An 18,843-nucleotide genomic window follows, 5' to 3' on the forward strand; every position below is an offset into this window, starting at 1 on the left:
AACGCAGATTGCGCGTGATTATCGTCAGTTGACTGTTCGAATGACTGCAAGTCAGCTGGACATACTAAGAAAGGACAGTGTTTGGAAGATTATCACGGAAGATTAGAAAGTCTGTGCAAAAATGGTGCCAAGGCTCCTGAATGATGATTAGAACAACATGGCCAAATAACATCCCTACTCAGCTGACCCTGCTCCATGTGACTTGTTTTCTTTTTCCCAAGCTTAATGGGGTCATCGAGAAGAGGAGCGGTTTTGAAGACATGGAGGCCATCAAGAAGGCAGTCACGACGGAGATGAAGAGCATTCCAGAAGATTCCTTTCAGCAGTGCATTGAAGCGTGTCAGAGAAGGATGGGAAAGTGCATTATACTTGAGGGGGGTTAAAACCATGTAAACTGTTGTTTGGACTTGAAATAAATTGTTAAGACATCAGTCCCGTTACTTTTCAAACGCATATATTCCATGCTGTTATGGCGGACTGCAGTCCGCGTCATTTGTTCCTCGTGCTCATTAATGGAGGAAATCATATACAAATGTGTGAGAAGAGGCACCAAAATATGGCGCTATCAGTGTCAGCCAATGAGATGCTCGCTTGTAACAGGTTGCATCTGACGTCACTGGCGCGGCGGGAGCGCGCATTTAAGAAGGGCAGGAGACGCGATTGAGCAGGCGCTCAGATCTTCTTATCTCCAGACTAATGTCTCCCGAGTAACCGAGCGTCAGTAAAATGGAGGACCCAAAGCTCTGCAACGGGGTGGCGCTCACCGACAGACCGCAGTGGAGAACTCATTGATGTGGATTATACCATGATTAAACATTTGTTGTTTCTCACGTTTAATCACCACGTCCGTGTTAACAACAGCCGGTGAGTGAGCCGCAGAGGAGGGAGGCGTTGTTCGCTGTGATTCAGTCCGAAGCAGAGCTGGCTGGAAGTTAACGACGAGTAAGGAGAATCGTTGAAGGATGGATGAATTTTCCACGATAGGCCGGTGCGGTCAGCCCAACCCGGTCCGAGCGGGGTGGCTTCATTCGGTGTAAAAAAAAAGAAAAAGAAGAAAAGCCGTTTGCTTCTATCTGTCCTTGAGTTGAACCATGTCTGCGTTTTGCCTCGACCTGAGCACGTCTGGCGTGGCTTCAGCACCACTGGAGTTGGACAGCGACTCCATGGATCCGTGCTATAAACCCGCAGCTCACGAACACGGAAGCGGCCCGGCTCACCCGCTGCACCATGCCGGCTCCGGAGGCCTTGGCGTGGCGTTGGAGGAGGAACTGGCCATGCTCAGCGATGAGCAGGATATAGCGGGAGAGCTCTCGTTGGACCATAACGCCGACTTGCTGTCTCTCTTCCGCCAGAAGGAAAAGGATTTGGTGTTAGCTGCCAAACTGGGCAAAGCTTTACTAGAAAGAAACCAAGATTTGACGAAGCAATATGAAAAAATGCACAAAGACCTCAACAACAAATTAGAGGTAAGAAGCTATCAATCAAGAAATAATCTTCTTAAATGTATGTACTTACAGTGGCAAAGATTTGTTGTAGCGTAAAACAATTGGCTAGTATCATTCAGGCATCATGGAATGATTGTCCTCTAAGTGGTACTGTACTTTTTCAGGACAGTTAAACTATCTCAAAGGCCAATGGGATTATTTATTTTCAAGCTTCTCCTAATTCGAGTCATTCAATTTCATCCAGTGCACAACAAAAGTTATCTCAAGGTACTTTTTCATGGTGTGCTTTGCTGTTTTAATTTACTGGTAGGCCTAACTTGCAGGAAATAAATCATAATAACTTTGGTCAAACTTCTGGTCAATCTTGTACTGAACTGTATTGCTCGACTCTAGACAATAAACACCGTGTTGCTTTTTTTTTTAGGAAATCCTTTACACTACCCAACATGTGGCCTGAGAAAAAACACAAGACTAATCTCCTCACCGTATAAAGCTCCCTGAATCTACTGTACATCTGTTCAGGCCTTTGATCCATATTCATCCTCATGATGCAGCTCAGAATTAAGCTGCTTCCCAATATCAGACCCATTGATGTTGTTTATGGTGTTAACTTGTGTTGGTGCGCCTGTTCTTTTAAAATACTTTGTTTACCATCCACTCAATTTTATCCAAGCAGCAACTTGATGGAACTAAAGTGTGATTATAGCCATCGTTAGTAGCAAATTAACCTACTGGTCACAGCTATTAAGAGACAAGCATGAAATTTGCTTTTGATTATCTTTATCTCAATCAAAGATTAATTAAGAATAAATTCAAGAGATAACAAAGGCTTGAGAAATGGCAGAAGGAAGAAAAAGCTTCACTTTTCTCCGTACAAGTCATAACATTAATTGTGTATGAAATGAGTGTTTAGCATTTGTTTTGGAAGTAAACTTCCGCTTCTGAAAAAAAGAAAAAAAGGCCAAACTGAATAACACTGTACTTCGAGTGCAGTTATTATATTCCAGTGGTGATGTACCTCTCTTTCCTGTGATATCCCATCTTTAATGCAGTGTTTCGATGAATGTTGGCTGTACTGATAGAATATCTAATCTTGTACCACTTGTCTTCCGGCAGCACTTGGAGCAGGAGAAGCATGAGTTGCGTTGGCGTCTGGAAAATCGAGAGGGGGAGTGGGAGTGCCGCGTGGCCGAGCTGGAGTCCGACGTCCAGCAGCTGCAGGGAGAACTGGAGCAACATCAGGTCCAGCTGAGGGAGGCGGACAAGGACAAAACTAAGGCCATCAGTGAGCTATCTGAACAAAACCACAGATTGCTGGAACAACTTAGAAGGGTGAGAAATAGTGCATGCGTGTGAGTGTGTTTCAGTGTGTTTAAAGCTTCAGGCAGCATAGAAAGAGGATTTAATTAGTGTGGGCTTTGTGTCACGTGGCCTTAAGTGTTCTTCCACTCTACAGAAAAGCGCATGCAAACAAAATACACGTGTTCATTTCTTCCGTGGTTTGTAACTTGTCTGGGTCTCTCGGTTGAATTCAAGTCTGCTTGCATGACAAGATGTTCAGCCAGTTGCACAGGGTGATAATTTGCCTTCAGCCTCTGGGTCATACGTCACTCAGTCACCAATGTGAAAGGTGTGCTTTTGAAGTTTCTCATGCTGAATAATTTCGAGCGAATACCCTGCAATACCACTCTGCATAATTGACAGGTATTTCAAGGCAGTCATTATCAATTGCATTAGTGGGAAATGGTCCCTACCCGGACACAGACAGTAATTGGTGTCATTTAATGACCGGCTCGAGATAACATATACTAGAGTGAGGCGTATACAAGGCCAAAAAGAGAAAAAAATATTCAGGGTCAAGCTGTGACCATCATAAAATCTTTATCAACAATGACTGTAATGACATACTAGGAGAAGTACTCAAATTTGCATCTCACCTAAAAAGTCGATTTTCCATGATATGTGTCCTTTAAACTAGGTTTAGTCAGTAACGCCTCATGCAGTAACAAGAAAAGTACAAAATATTCTCAATGTTATAGCCGCAATAGCTCGAGGAAACCCACACAGGCACAAAGATAAAATTAAAACTCCAAATGGGAAGGCCAAAGCCGAGATGTAAATGCTGAACCTCAACTGTCTGTGAGCCGCATGTATTAACCACAATGCTGCAAAATATTGGTGGAATTCTCATTTGTCACATTTTAGGGGCATTTAACCTAGAATGTTTCACTCTACTTGTAATCCTACGCTGTCTAATCTACACCAGGCTGCTGTCTAGTCAGTGGTCATGTGTTTTTGTGTTGAAATACTCTGCAAAGAGATCTATCACAGAGCAAAGGAGTGATGATGTCATAGTTTAGCGTAATAGCTTAGCAGGGCAGTGAGACCAGTAAAGGGTACAAATGCCACATGGCCCAATGCCTCAGACTAGCTTTACACCTAAAAGCTGACATGCACGTCTTAATCTCCCTTTGCAATGGTGTACATTGATCCTTTTCCCTCCTGCCGCTTTGCACATGCTGATAAGAGATGACCGATATTTTGCGTCTTGCTCCTGGGTTTCCTCTCACCCTGATCAGATTATTATTATAATAATCAGCACCTGCCCCAATGGCATCATCATATTTTAATTAGAAGTAGAGTGCAAGAACAATCTGTTGTGTAGCTCTCAAGCAATGCACTCAACGCCTTTTTCTGATGATGTGGGGGAAACATATTGTATGTTATTGTTGTGGCATTCCCAAGAGTTGGTTACTGCATCGACTCAAATCTCACGATCCATTTCTTTTTGCGCAAGAAGATGACTACCTTGCTTACTAGAACAAATGAGGTCAATCACAGTGCTTACTCGCTTGTTCCACCTCCTTTCTACTTTTCTAATTAGCTTGCTACACCGCACCCCTGCCTCCCTCCTGTCCTTCATTACTAAGCAATGGGCTGTCACTAAGTGATGTCAACTGTTTACAAGTCTGATTGGATGGCGCGACATAAACTCCCCCTGGGGAACTGCTTGATGGAAACATGCTATTTTCTTTTGTCCCAACAATCTAAAAACATCTGCTGATCACGATCCAATTAAATTCCATCTCTGAAACAATAAAGCATCATTTTTTTTCATTGCCGATCAAATGACTAGAACCTCCTTTTGGTAAATATTTGGCAATAATTAAAGGGAGACCTCTGGAATAATGGTGGCTCCAAATGGATGGTCTTGGAAGCAGAGCACTCAAAAGGAAATGAAAATGCAACACAGAAGGAGATTAGGCTATAATCCGTGGTAATAGCCTTGCCATATGCATTGAGTTGGGAAGCAAAACAACTTAGCCCCTCACTCATGTTACTATCAACAGGTAACATATAGATTGAGGGGAAAAAATCTAAAGAGTCACTTTTCTGCCTTTAGTTCTGGCCTGATTCGGTCGGCCTAAATCCCACTCCGGTCTTTCCTTGCTGTACGCGTTCATACTCAGTCTTAGTTGGTAAATCGTGTGCTGTATTTATGCAGTTCACAATACATTCTGCAAACCACTTGTCCTTTAATTCATAATAGCTGCAGAGAAATAATGAATAGCCACTTCATCCAAATAAGTGTGTGTTTGTGTGTAGACCACATGAATTTTCTAAATAGGAACCGGCAGAATGAATAGCTTCATCAAAGACCTCAGCACATGTGCTTGAACAGCAGTCCGCAACCTTTTTAGCACTAAGCATTATTGTCAGAATATTTTCATGGGCCGGCTTTTAAAGTGTGGTGGATAAATGCAACAAAATAAAATAATACGACCGGCATAAAAAAAATAGTATTGTGGTGCCGAAAGAAAGTAGACGCAGGTGGTGTGTCGCAAAAGACTTTACTGGACATATTCGTAAAACGAGGAATAGGAAGAATAACAACGGAAGTGCGTTACCACATAAACGCCACGGTCCCAATGGGGGATATGCACGGACCGGCCGACGGTTTGTTTGGGTGGCAAAAAGCGGCGGACGCTAATAGGGCCAAGGCTGGTACTGGAGCATTTTATCGGTGGCAGATCGTGGCAGAGTTGTTACGTAGGCAACTCAAACAATGGTGAAGAGTTGTTGTGCCATAGGGTGTGCCTATCGCTTCCAAAAAAGCGATACCAAGAAGTTATATCGGTTCCCTGCGGACCAGACCAGAAAGGATAGCTGGGTGGCGGCGCTTCGTAGGGCGGAACATGGCCGCAACAGCTCCAACCTTTGGAAGCCAAATATTTATTCTTACATCTGCTCAGATCACTTTGTGGGAGGTACGTAATTTTGTTTTATTGACCTCAACATTCATCTGTGAGGTATTGCTCGGATATTCCCTTTTTCTTGCTGCTACTCGGCCATGACCTAAGGAATGCATAATTACACAGCTTCATGACAGTATGTTTGTCCAATTGCTGGTTTCTAATAATTAAATTGTTCACATATCTACCATTATAATATATTATAATTATATTATGTACTGCCATGGCTGGCATCTCCGTTTCGCTCCACTGGCTGTGATTCAACGGAATGGACATAACCAGCAGTCAGGTAGCAATATCGTTGCAAACTCTTGTAGGCTCTGAGGTCTTCCTTGGTATATGGACTTGAACAATCTATCAAATTGTTGTAAATGTCTGGATATGTTACTGGCGGAAAAGTCGCCTTATCAGAGGACAGGAGCTGGTGGCGTTCTTGTTTGGTTTCCACAGCGGATCAACACGAATGTTATATATTTTCAACTTTCGATGTATCTATTGCGGCTTTCTTGGTCCAACTGGACGAAATATTCACTCACGACACCCACCCAGGCCGCCATCCTCACTAGTCCAGTGGCAGCGGACGAGGCTTTTGCCACCCAAACAATAATGGCCACCCCGATCTGTGACGTCAGTGCACATCCTCTATACATCCTTCAACCCTTAATTCCATGGGGAATTCTGTTTGCGAAAACCACAGTATAATATATTAATAAACGTAAATCCACTATGTACTCCAATGCAACTTTACTGAGCAGCGTCCTCATAACATCGCACCAGCAACATAACTTTAGTAATGTTATGTTCACGTCACCGAGGTGTAGGAGAGAATCCGGTCCATTTCTTCAAAATAAAAGATCGGTCAGACTCAGATAAATAAAACTGAAATAATGCAAGTTATATATTCTTTCTTTTGCTGCCCGGTGCCAAATGATCCACGGACCAGTACCGGAACAATACATCTTTATTCATATAACGCTTTCACAACAGCTGTCACCCTGACAACAGTCTATGTCTGAGATTTAAGTGAAGAAGAAAATTCAAAAGTATTGTATTTGTTTTTACTTTTATTGGTTTTGAACCCGTTCTTAATGGGGAAGTCAACCCCAAAATGTTCTTTGTAATAATATGTTCTGTGCAGCCCAACAAGTAAAAAATACAGTGTTGTGATTGATGTTTCGTTTGAGGAATATGAATTAAATTAAACAGGCAAAGTCTACCTGTTTTTATCTATCTCAGGGGGTGGCTATTTTTCCACTTGCCATCGGCTGAAAATGACATCATAGTATCAGCTTCAGAAAACAAAAGCCATGATTGGTTGTGACCTGTGACCTGGCAACTGTGATGTCACTTTCAGTCGAGTGGTAAAATGGCCGGCCCCAGAAATGGATAAAAACGGGTCAAATTTGCTGCATAACTCTTATTCCACAAACGCAATATTAATCCGAGTGCTGTGTTTATGCTAATAGGGGCACATACCACATAATATTGTTAAGACATTTTTGGGCTTGACTTCTCCTTTAACTTCCCAAACAATACAGGGCATATACATAACTTTATGCTTTTAATGCCTTTGTCTCCATTGGTAGTGTACTGTACTTACATGGCGATGATGCACTGCACTCTAAATGACTTTGCTCTCATTTCTCTGCCTTAGCTGAGCACTTTCAGTGAATCAGTCAGCCCCCACTTATGAAAATAAGGTCCATTTTCCCATCCAGAAAAGTCCAAAAGAGCTGAGGTCACTACTCATTGATCAGTCCTAATTCTCTCTGGTTGCTATAACAACTGCAGAACCATGCAAACTGAAAACTGATGGGAAATTTATTGTATCGAGTTTCCCTGTTCTCAGACATTCCAGAGTGAATTGTGTTTCTCGTTGTGAGTAACATAAATTCTGTCCAGGCCAGTTTGAATTATGAAATAATTTTCTTGACTGACAAAAATCGATTGCAGTCTTTTTTTAACTATTACTTCTGTCAGTTCCAACTTATTTCCGTTGTTGGTTTTCTTTCTTCAAAGGAATGTTATAAAAAAAATAAAGTGTGAATTTTTGAAGCATTATGTTTGTAAGTGATCCGCATTTAATGCAAGTTTGAGTACAGTCCAAAACTGGAAAATGAACCCATCCAACTTTGTTTTCTTTATCCTGCCTACCACTTCACTACCACTTTTTTTTTTCTCACCATGTTTTCCGCATCATGATGAAAACGAGCAATGTGAGGAATTGGCAGATTAAGTGTGTAGACGATGTGTCAGTCAGCCATGATCTCCATCTGTCAAGTTAAATTATTCCCGTGATCGGACCCTGAAGTGGCCATGACAGATTGCACATCTGGTTGCTCCATAAAGCGGAGAGCGTCATGCAGCTGTCAGCCTGCTGCAGCAGCCTATGTCCCAGTTCTGTAGCTGACTGAACACAACTGTTCAGTAGCTGGCTCTTATGACCGAAGTAGAATGCTGTAAAAATGATTGGAAATCATGAATCAAACTTATACATTGTGACACTTGCTACACACATATTAATGCTAATCGCCGTGAAAGTAGTGTTTGCCAGTGCAAAGCAGTTGACGATGCATTATTTCATACCTTGGCTCCTCCCACGATGAAATTTTTATGGAGGTGAGGGAGAGCTTTATGGCAAAGCCTGGGCTGCTTGATTATGAAAAAAAATATTCATCGAGATTATTTTGGTAATGATTCCAACGATCATTTAATTTTTGCGAGGTATACAAAATAAGAAAATATTCAAAATAAAATATAACACCTTTCATTGAATGGCTACAGTCATGTAAGTTTCTTTAGCTAAACAAAAACAAAATACAAAATTCAAGTATAGTTTCCTTGTATGAACAAACATAGATTAATAATATTTTTAGTTTTTTATAATTAATTTAATCATTCATTTTCATAACTATGCCATATTGTAAATGTGCAGTGTAATATTCATAATTGTAATTGAATTTTAATTAATTGCATTGCCCTAGTGAAACCTGCAGTCTGGGCAAAGAACATTCCTTCCAAGAACATTTCCAGCTCTAGAATTTGAACAAGAAAATGCACAAAAATTCCTTGGCATTGTTACCAAATCCAAAGTGGAAGCTTAACTGGCATCACTGATAAAGCCTCTAGCTACGCCCAACTTGGTCACAGTGAGGAAAGATGCACTCTACAGTTTGACATTTTGGGAAACTGTTTTCATAGGAATAGTTATAACATTTACAGGAACAGACTTAGGTGGGAGGATTGACACATAGTGTAAACAACCCAGCGAGTTTCCCGTCAGGGGGAAGAACTCAAGTTGTTGTTGATTGCGTGCAATGTGCGCGCGCGCGTGTGTGTGTGTGTTTGTTTGAATTATTGTTAGTTTTTCTCTCACTTTAATAAACTCTGTCTGATCAGGCTGCAGATGTGGAGAGGCAGCTATCCACTCAGGTGCATTCCTTACGGGACGACTTCAGGGAGAAGAGTACGTCTACAAGCCAGCACATGACACGACTAGAAACGCTCCAAGCTGAAGTAAGCCATTATCCGCGCGGGCGACGTACCTCAATGAAAATGACACTTGGCATGTATTGTTCCACTCGCCCAAGCTATACAGTACTGTCAAAAATCATTTTATTTATCTTAGTCATTCCTACTATTTCTATTTGAAGACCCTGACAGGTGACTAGGAACATCTGGACTGTTTCAAAACACAAATACCACATTTAGGATGTGAACCTCATTCATTCCACCCACACCCATCAAACTATCTGTGATACTAACTCACTTGAAGCTCTGGCCAGCTACTGTGAGCCAGTTTTAAAAACATAAGATTGGATTGGTGTTTTTTATAAACCATCTATTGGATACGTTTAACTCACTGTTGGAGTCATTTGACACACCATATATGAAGCTTATGATTTTACACAGTTTGTTTCTGGTTATTTTAATGAAGAAAATGCCACCAAAGGGAAACTAATTTTCTCTGTGTCAGAGATTGGCTGTCACTTATGTCAGTGATTCCCAATCAGGATAGGAAAGGGGTGACCAAATATTTTCCTTCCAAGGCCACACAAGTTGAAGGATTCAAGGGCCACTTATATTGTCCGACATTATTTTTCAAGCTAAGAGTAATCTATCGTATTTTGTATTTATAGCACTAATTTTATTTATTTGTGTTTAATTAAGTTAAAAAGAAGACAATGCCGAAGAATTAAATGTTCAAAATGAGGAAACATAAATAAAATAAAATGAATAAATAAGTAAAATCAGTTCAGTTGTTACACTCTACACGGAGAATCATCAACACGTATGAGTGAGCGCTTGCTGATGGTATGGCAAAAAAGGTTTAGGGGTACAAAAGTCCAAAAAGGTTGGTAACCACTGACTGCAGTCATGCAATTAAAAAAAACTCATGCTAGGTAATTCTCATTATTTCCTCTTTCTCTTTGTATCTTGCTCACTTATTCTTCCCTCCTTCCTGATTGGAGCAGCAAGGACTCGAAGTGAGTGGTTAGCAAGTGTTGTGTGGCCTTACTGCATGCTGCATGAAGCTTCCTTAAAAGTATACAAACAAGGTTTGAATGATGGCTTGAATTTGAGTTGAATTTGAGGGGGGAAGGAGCCAAGGATGAATTTCTGCACTACTTGCATGAAATTTCTGTTTGTCTTGAGGATTGTCAATCCCTAAGTGACAGCAGGCAAAACACCCTGACTGCAAAGCCTGTACAGTAATTGGGAGAAAGAGTGTGTTCTATTTTTTACCTGAGGCGCTGCAATGTCTGGTTGCTTCCACTTTTCCACCGCTTCGATTTTACAACTGCTGGAATTCGATCTCTGTGACTAAAAGACTATTGTGGCTCTAAATGTTTAGAACATTGCAAGTAGCAAAAGCAAGTGTTGCCGCAGTGTAAAGTAGGTTATCAGATGTAGGTCAAATCCAGAAGGCATCAAATGATCCCATACTGTTGTTCATTTAAGGTTTTATATCTGCTCAGGCAAAAACAATCCAAATCCCACTGTGAAGAATATGTTGAAGGTCGTCACTTGCTGAGTAAGCTGATATCAAGCTTTGTGTAGGCGCTACCCTATCAGGAAGACATTCCTAAGACGAGGGTGGCTGCTACCGCCTACGCCTGTGCTAGGCAACAGGCATTCTTAAGACCGGTGGGAGTACTTTTAATCTCGTGTAAGATCCCGCTTTGCCCGCAGACGGGACAGCGCAATATTTAGCCTTTAATCAAGTCTGCCGACGACGCTTTTCGCTGCTTTCACCCTGAAAATCAAGGCAATCCTTGGCTTGTTGTACCCGTAGACCTTTTAAATGGGGCGTCATTTCTAATCACTGATGCCGAACGCGTTAGATTACGATGCTGTCGGAGAGGAAGATGGAGCTGGAGCGGCGGGTGCATGCCATGCTGGAGGAGAACGAAGTGCTCAAGAATACTGTGGAAGACCTCAGAGATAGGACGCTAGTGCTGGAGAAGCAGTGTCACGAAAAGGACCTACAGGTACAAAGCTCGACAACAATCAAGTCGCGTTGCACTGACTTTCTGTGTTTGTACATTGGACCTTCCAAAGAGTTGTCAAATTTGGAATTGAACCAGTATTTGGTGGATTATATGCTCCTCAAATCATCGATCAAGCATGCTTTCACGTGAGACTGCAAAACATTGCAACATGCAATGGTTTGACTTTGGAGGATTCGCTGTACTTGCTATAAGATATTCTTTTTTTCTATTTTAAGTCTAGTTGTTACGTATGTTCAGTTGCGGCAGAGTCAAGTGGAGCTTCAGGAAGTTCAGTTGTCGCACAGGCAGCTAACGGCTCGGCTAGAGGAGCTAACGGAGGAGACCAGCCTGCATAGCCTCACCCCCCACCAGTCCAGCCTGATGTGCGAGATAGAACAAAGCATGGAGCAAGAGGAGCAGGAGCAGGAGCGGGAGCAGGTAAGGCAAACTCCAATATCAGATGGCGAGAACAATTCAGATTCTTACTTTGTCTGTTTGTCTCTCATCCAAAGCTGCGTGTTCAGTTGTGGGAAGCTTATTGTGAGGTGCGCTCGCTGTGCTCCCATCTTCGAGGGAATGATGTCACAGACTCGGCGCTATCCACAGATTCTTCCATGGACGAATCCTCGGAGACGTCCTCTGCCAAGGATGTGCCAACTGGGAGCCTTCATGCCAGCTTGCTAGAACTACGCAGACTAACACAGAACTTGCTAGATGGCAACGAGTCAACGGTACCCATGGAGAGTTTACCAATAGTTTACCAGCTTTTATTTATGGGTAGTATATTTTGCCCTGTAGTTGACTGCTGAGAGAGTCTCCAGTTCATCCGCAACCTTAATGAGTATAAGAACGATATTTGGGTGGTTTGATGGATTCGACCCTTCGTACCATTTTGTAGTGATGGGGAAATAAAGCTTCAAATTTGCTTCATGAACCAGTCGATGTGCTTTTTGAACAGAGAGTGCCATCTAGAGGATTCGAAACTGATTCATGAAGCAAATTTGAAGCTTAATTTCCCAGACACTACCTTCTACATTTTGGATATTTATTGCTATATACTATAAATTATTCATGTGGGTCCTTGGGAGATTTAAAACCTTTTGCCAAGAAACATTGTCTTCCTGGTTGACAATGTTTAAAATGGATTGTAGCATTATGTACTGTCAGTTAGCGGTCCAATAGAAACTGACCAAGGATCTAATTTGGACACTAAAGTTGATTTTTAGAAAAGGCAATGTTAAAGTCCAGTAATTAACCTTGTGGGTCACATCATTACTATATATTACAACAGAATCCCATATTTTTGCGTTTACTTTTGAAAGGGTTCTCGGCGCAGTGACGAGGAAGCTCTGGAGGAACAAGTAAAGAAGATGGGAGAAGAGCTGAGAGAAGTTCGAGAGCTGTATGAAGCTGAGCAGGACAAGACGCACAATAGTAAAGAGGAGTTGCTACAGCTGCACAATCAGGTATTTGTGAAAAGTCGGGCCCATTACTTGTACACACTATTGTTGATTTAATTACACGATTATGTACTTAAAAACAAACAAACATAAGGATTACAGATTTCCAGTAATCATTTTCATTTTGGTGAGGATTGGTGCCCTTGAGGACCGGAGTTGGTGACCCTCAAACCTGATAAACATATCTCAACCCCTTCATCTTTTTAAATAATAAAGAGACATTCTGAGCACCCTGTATTTATGCCTAATCATGTGCAGCACATATGCAAATATCTATTCAAAAACAAAGCAGAATCCCATTGATGTCCACGTAATTTCCCCATCAAACCTACAGATGGCGCTGCTTTCAGTAGAAATATGTTCCCTCCAAGAGGAATCGGAGCGGATGAGGACCATGGCGGAGGTCCGAGAACCCAGCGAGCAGCTCCAGAGTGCCATTAAAGACAGAGATGATGCCATAGCCAAGTAGGCTTACCAGATCAAAACAATTACAACAAAACAATTTTACTTGAAAAAATCATTTTCAGTATTTTGGTCTGTCACCATCACCATATTGTCACTGTGTGTGTCTTCCAGGAAGAAGGCAGTGGAGATGGAGCTGGCCAAGTGTAAAATAGACATCATGTCTCTGAATAGTCAGCTTCTGGATGCCATCCAGCAGAAACTCAATCTGTCACAGCAGCTGGAGGCCTGGCAGGTGAGTTGTCATAATAGAGACGTTTCAATTAAAAACCTTGCGTTCCATCACCTCGGCAATTAAGACGTCTCTTCCTGCTCTGTGGTGAAAATGTGGTAAGAATCATACAGGAACTCACTCAAGTTGGGTACACATGCGATGATTTTTGTGAACGAACACTCGCCTGACAACAACACAACTATTCAGTAAACAGACTGTTAGAGTTGTCAAAAAACAAGAAGAAGAAAGATTATAAAAGTAGTAGCAGAAGATGAGATAAAAAAAAAAAGTTTGCTGACTGATTATTAATATGTGTACCCTGCTTAAGAAGCACTTTCCCTCTCCCTTTTTTTTTTTTTTTTTTTTTAAATCATTTAAACCCTGCCTTGTGGTCACACTGGTTCTGTCCCTGCCCGCTCCTTCCTCTTCTGTAACTACTGGCTCTTTCCTCTTCTCACCCTCCTGCCCACAGTTTGCATCCTCAGGGCTCTTTACAGTATGGCTCTTGTGGTTTCTGATCTAGTGGCCTTTCTCAACCTCCGTACCACCCTCCTCTCCCCTGTGGTACACACCCTCTCCTGCCTTAGAGGTGAGCCCACCTGCACCATCCCATCATTCCAACCTGCACTAACTAACGCCACCCAGCTGAAACTATGTATCCCATCGTTTTGTCCTCACCTGTCACCACTTTAAGTGAACCTGCACCCTTGATCTCAAACATCATCAAGATTGTCTTAGACAAAGGCAAATCTTCACAAAAAAAGGTTGAATAATCAGTCTGACTGTTCAGTTCTCACTTCCAGCGATGACACGTTATTGTGTAAAGAGCCTCCTGGTGGCCAGATCCTGGGGTTGCACCAATAGTTCATCAGGAATTGAGCACTAAATATTTGCAGTGTATATACAACCCGACAGCTGAGATAGGCTCCAGCACGCCTGCAACCCTAGTTTAGATTAATTCATTTAATTTGATTAGATTAGATTAATTTCAACAATAGTTCCATGTCATTCTAGAAGAAAACTGCCGCTCAAAGCTCCATGAAGGTCTTGCGCAGTGGTTCTTGTCAAAGAAATGATTATATGTAATAATTAGGGGTAGGAATCGAAAAAGTAGTTCTCAATTTGGCATTCAAAGTTTTAGAGAAGGCCACCTCAAGCTCACCTGGAAAGGTCACTATTTGTGAGTAGTTTATGCAATTTAAGTGATGAGCGCTTTCTGTTGCTCACTGCCCGTCCGGTTTGTTCTTGCAGGACGACATGCACAGAGTGATTGACCAGCAATTAATGGACAAGCACCAGGATGAGTGGCGCACCACCCCATCCTCCGCGTCCAGGTCGTCCAGAGCTCCCGGAGCTCAGTCCTCCAGACGAGCTCTCCGCCTCTCCGACCAGGACCGGAGACTTTTCTCTTTTTTCAAAAAGAACTGAGCACAGGAAACAGAAGCAACAACAGATTGCGTGAAGAAGAAAGGGTGACATAACAACATACGACGCAGCCAAAGACAGGCAGTGGGACACACACACACACACACACACACACACACACACACACACACACGCAGGGGTTTCGAGAGCTTGGTTTGTACTTTGCACTTTATCTTTCCCAATGCTCCTTGTCTAATTCTGATGATTGGCTCCCAATGCCACACACAGCAGATCTTCTTCTAAAAGGCCACTTGCAGGACATGATCAGGGTCCAAACGTTTACTTCTACTGAGGAAGGTTTCCTTGTAGTGCCTCTGACCCATCGCTTCTTCCCACTGCCGAGCCTGTTAGGAACTTAAATGCTGCAGCAATGGTCACTGTTTGCACCCATCGTGTCCGGCTAATGACACATATGTTCGCCATAGCGGAGCAGCTGGATCATGGTGATGCTTCCGTGACAGCACCCAATAGTTCATTCAGAAACGTTAGAATACAAAGCCACTCCAATTTCTGTTTTACATTGGAAAAATATGAAGGCAAGCCACCAAACAAAAATATTCCAAAACGTGTATACATACAGTGATCCCCGGCCTGGCATATTTGTGGTTGGTTCATTCAGCTATTTGTGGATTTTTGGGGTTGAAACATGGTATTTGCTAGAAACCTCAGGCCAAAGCTCTTGTGTAAATAAAAAAATAAATAAACTGCTTTGGTACCATCCTATGGCATTTTGGAGCCAAGGAACTATGTTGAAGTGAGGAGAGAAGCTTCATTTTCAGACCACTGCCTTTTCTAATCAAAATAATTTGCCACCATCTTGAGGCATCTAAAGGCAATGGGTGGACATTGAATAGTGATTTGCTGTGAAAGTGGGGGTTCCCCATATACCCTAATAATGATGATCCCCTCTCAGTTTACTTGCTCAGCATGAAATCTGGTAATCAAAACAAATCCCATCCTTATATTGTATGAATAGCAACAGGGATGGGCAACCTAAATGTTGCAGGGGCCACAATTTCTCATTAGTGCTAATGTATAGGGCCACGCGCTTCCTAACCAGTATAAATGACAAAAATGCCGTTTTAAATAAGGAGAACATGTCTGTTTTTTCCCCACTCAAGCATAGAAACATACCTTACAATATTTTCATACTGAAATGCATCCACACATCAACTACAAAGGCTTTGAAACAAACCAAGAGTAACCACATACTGTTTTTTTATTCTCCCCCAGGCATCAAAAATTCCCATTCAAACATGGCACAAAAGCTGCGTAGTGATGGCAAAACGAAGCTTCAACTTTGCTTCATGAACCAGTTGATGTACTTTTTGAATCCTTTCGGTGAAAGAAATGACTAATCAGTGTGCTTTTCAGGCCAATGTAAAACAGAGTGCCATCTAGAGGCGTCAAAAAATACAACTGGTTCATGAAGCAAACTTGAATTCATCGCTACTTCAACCTGTACTAATTGCCAAAAATCCCTTTGTGCATGTTTTGGAAAATAAATGAACTCGCATATGGTGTATCTCTCTCTATATATCTAGAGAGAAAGAAAGAGGTTTCCCGGACCAAATTTGGCACATTTGGGGGGTGCGTCTATCTGGTGGTGAAAACTCGTATTACAATTTTAAATTGATCAGCTCCATTTTTGTTTTCAAAAATTAATCAAGGGCCACTCTGAGTGTCGATGGGGCGCCAGTTGACCATCCCTGATTTAAGTGTATTATTGGCCATCTAGTGGAAGAGAATTGAATTTTCTGCCTGTCGTTGTACACAGTATGGATGATAAAAAAAGAAAAATCGTTTTCGTAAATAATCATTTTTGTGAAAACAAATCAAACTGGGTTTTTTCCCGTGGCACACCTGATGATCTCTCTCAACGTACTGGTTGGGAAGCTCCACAAATTATTTTCTCATTAGCACTAGTGCACTTTGTCATTTTCTGTCTTTTGATTGAGCTACATTTACGATGACAAAACTTCCAACCAAGCTTTGTGTTAACCTGCTACAAGACAAACAAGGCAGAACAGTGCTTTCCTTGGTGGAGCTAATCCAAACAGGTTCTTCTTCAGCACTTTAGCTTGGCTACTTTCCATTGTCGGTACTCAAAGGGAGGCTTTGATGTTGGTCTGTATGAACCTGTGAGTTTCATATCCCCAATCATGTATTTATTGATGAGAAGACACTCTTCTCGAATTATTTGAAACATTTTCCTAGGTAACCAAATTCGTCCAATGTTTACATGAGTGTGAGAAGGAGGACAACAAAATGTTACATTTCATATCATGGAAAGACCCTACATAGACTGTACTATTTTTTTAGGGAGGGGCGGGGCGGGGCGTGGGAGTCTACCTCCATCCTCACTGCTTCAATACTTTATGAGCACTTTGAGTTCTTACTAAGCTGTTGGGCTTCCGTTGAGGTGATGTGTGGTGATGTGAATGTCTATGCGCTACCGTGTTCCTCTTTGTCCATGTGTGTGTAAGAGTGAGTTTGAGCCACGAGCTCAAACAGCTGTGCAAAACCTATGCAGACGTCATGTCATCTCAGGCGGTTGTTTGAGGGAGAAACCCAAAGAAGGATTTCTTTATTTTTAAGTATATATATATATATATATATATATATACTTAATTATATTTAAAAACAAAAAGGTCTCGTTAGGTCTGGATGAAGTGAATATTTCTAAAGAGAAAATCTATATTGTTTCAACAACAACAAATTTTATGTAAAACTTTTTTTCTAATGTTTTGTGTTTCCTTGAGGGACTGATGATTTGCAGAAAGAGGAACTATAGTCACAATCATGGCCTCATAAAATGTAATATTTCAATACCAATCCGAATGATCTCAATCATTTTAGTCATTGGCCGCCAGTCAATGTTTATTCGAAAGAGAACATTGACATTAAAAGTGTCATGTCAACAACTCAATTTATTATTATTCTGTATTTGGATGCTGATTTAAAAAATGTCTACTTTTCTATCACATTGGGTTGTTTGAGCTATTTTCATGTTTGTGTTTGACCTATAAAACCTTGTAGAATACGGTGTTTATCATGCATTGTAATTTACAGCTATGACATTTTAGAAAAGCAAATCCACCTGTTTCTGAACCAAACCCTTAATTCGTAACTACTACTAAATACACTACTGCTAGTATATCATAATGTTATGATTATTATTAAAGCTTGATGTGCGATCGAAAAAATGAGGGCATATTTGGAATGACCACCCCCCCTCCAAAAAAATCCTCTCAATAACTTAACTTGCATCTCTCATTGAATAATTTAAAAAAGAATGTTGGCCAATTATTTTTTTTTTTCTTGAACACAAGTTGTTTTTCTAAAAGCTGACTGCTTAGGCCAGGCCCTGACTTCTTCCTCTGTCAACAAAAGCTGCTTGTTGACATCCTTGAGTCAGCATGCGCATTGAGGTCAAGGTGCTCTAAATACACGTGTGTGTGCTGGGGAATAAGAAAGATTCGCAGTGTGGAAGTGAATAACGAAACAGCGAATCACACTGGAATAAAAGAAAATAGCTCAAAGTTGAATGTAATTTGCGCTACAATCATCCTGCATTGTTTGTTTTTTCATTAGTTTTTTTGTCCTTTTTAACTTTTTTTAAGTTTTAGTGTGCTATGCTAATGGTGTGATATAATGTTAGTGGTTCAGAATGACAATGGTAGCATCATCCTTATGGAAGACTGGTTTCTGTCTGCTCTGTTTATGTTGATAAAGCCATTCATAATAACTCTATATGAAGAGTGCCTTATTAAAAAAAGAAAAAAAGTGCACTGTTGCTGATGGTCATGTATGTTACAATACATTGAACATTTGACATCGGGTGGAACATTCAAAGAATAAATGCCAGTCACTCTTGTCATGTGTTTCTTTTGTGAATAGATTTGGTTGTTATTAATTATAACATTGGTGAGTTTCTGAGTCATTTCCTTATTGAATGCATTTTTATCCCTTTCAAAAGCTGTTTACGAAGTATTTTGCGTGATGTGTAACCAATCGGGTAATTGTGAGTGTGACACAGGCGTACCATTGAGTTTTTGCTGGGTCTATTGTGCTCTATGAGACTTTCCATTC

The 18,843-nt window shown here is 41.3% G+C and overlaps 1 protein-coding gene across 3 annotated transcripts; it reads left to right on the forward strand.

The window, feature by feature from the left end:
• Positions 1 to 660: 660 nt before the first annotated feature.
• On the forward strand, positions 661 to 18,628 carry bicdl1 (BICD family like cargo adaptor 1). 3 transcript variants are annotated; one of them, XR_005098903.1, is made up of 12 exons: positions 661 to 1,466; positions 2,562 to 2,777; positions 9,098 to 9,214; positions 10,174 to 10,185; positions 11,044 to 11,190; positions 11,449 to 11,628; positions 11,703 to 11,921; positions 12,513 to 12,656; positions 12,985 to 13,115; positions 13,227 to 13,347; positions 13,799 to 13,915; positions 14,578 to 14,661. XR_005098903.1 is itself a non-coding variant. In XM_037259823.1 (11 exons), the coding sequence occupies exons 1-11, from the start codon at positions 1,092 to 1,094 to the stop codon at positions 14,752 to 14,754; spliced, it is 1,839 nt and encodes a 612-aa protein (XP_037115718.1). In that variant the 3' UTR covers positions 14,755 to 18,628. The 3 variants fall into 3 exon arrangements, 2 of the variants coding, with proteins under 2 accessions (XP_037115719.1, XP_037115718.1); XM_037259823.1 differs by lacking the exon at positions 13,799 to 13,915 and having other exon boundaries at positions 1,092 to 1,466; positions 14,578 to 18,628; XM_037259824.1 differs by lacking the exons at positions 10,174 to 10,185; positions 13,799 to 13,915 and having other exon boundaries at positions 662 to 1,466; positions 14,578 to 14,789.
• The last annotated feature ends 215 nt before the right edge of the window (positions 18,629 to 18,843 follow it).

The sequence above is a fragment of the Syngnathus acus genome, chromosome 9 (assembly GCF_901709675.1).
Source record: "Syngnathus acus chromosome 9, fSynAcu1.2, whole genome shotgun sequence".
NCBI classification, from domain to species: domain Eukaryota; kingdom Metazoa; phylum Chordata; class Actinopteri; order Syngnathiformes; family Syngnathidae; genus Syngnathus; species Syngnathus acus.

Bases quoted from the DNA above. Each gene is read 5' to 3' on its own strand.
- bicdl1 (XM_037259823.1), top strand. From the start codon at position 1,092: ATGTCTGCGTTTTGCCTCGACCTGAGCACGTCTGGCGTGGCTTCAGCA. The intron at 11,629-11,702 runs GTAAGGCAAACT...TCTCATCCAAAG, and splicing joins AGGAGCAGGAGCGGGAGCAG to CTGCGTGTTCAGTTGTGGGA. The intron at 13,348-14,577 runs GTGAGTTGTCAT...TTGTTCTTGCAG, and splicing joins AGCAGCTGGAGGCCTGGCAG to GACGACATGCACAGAGTGAT.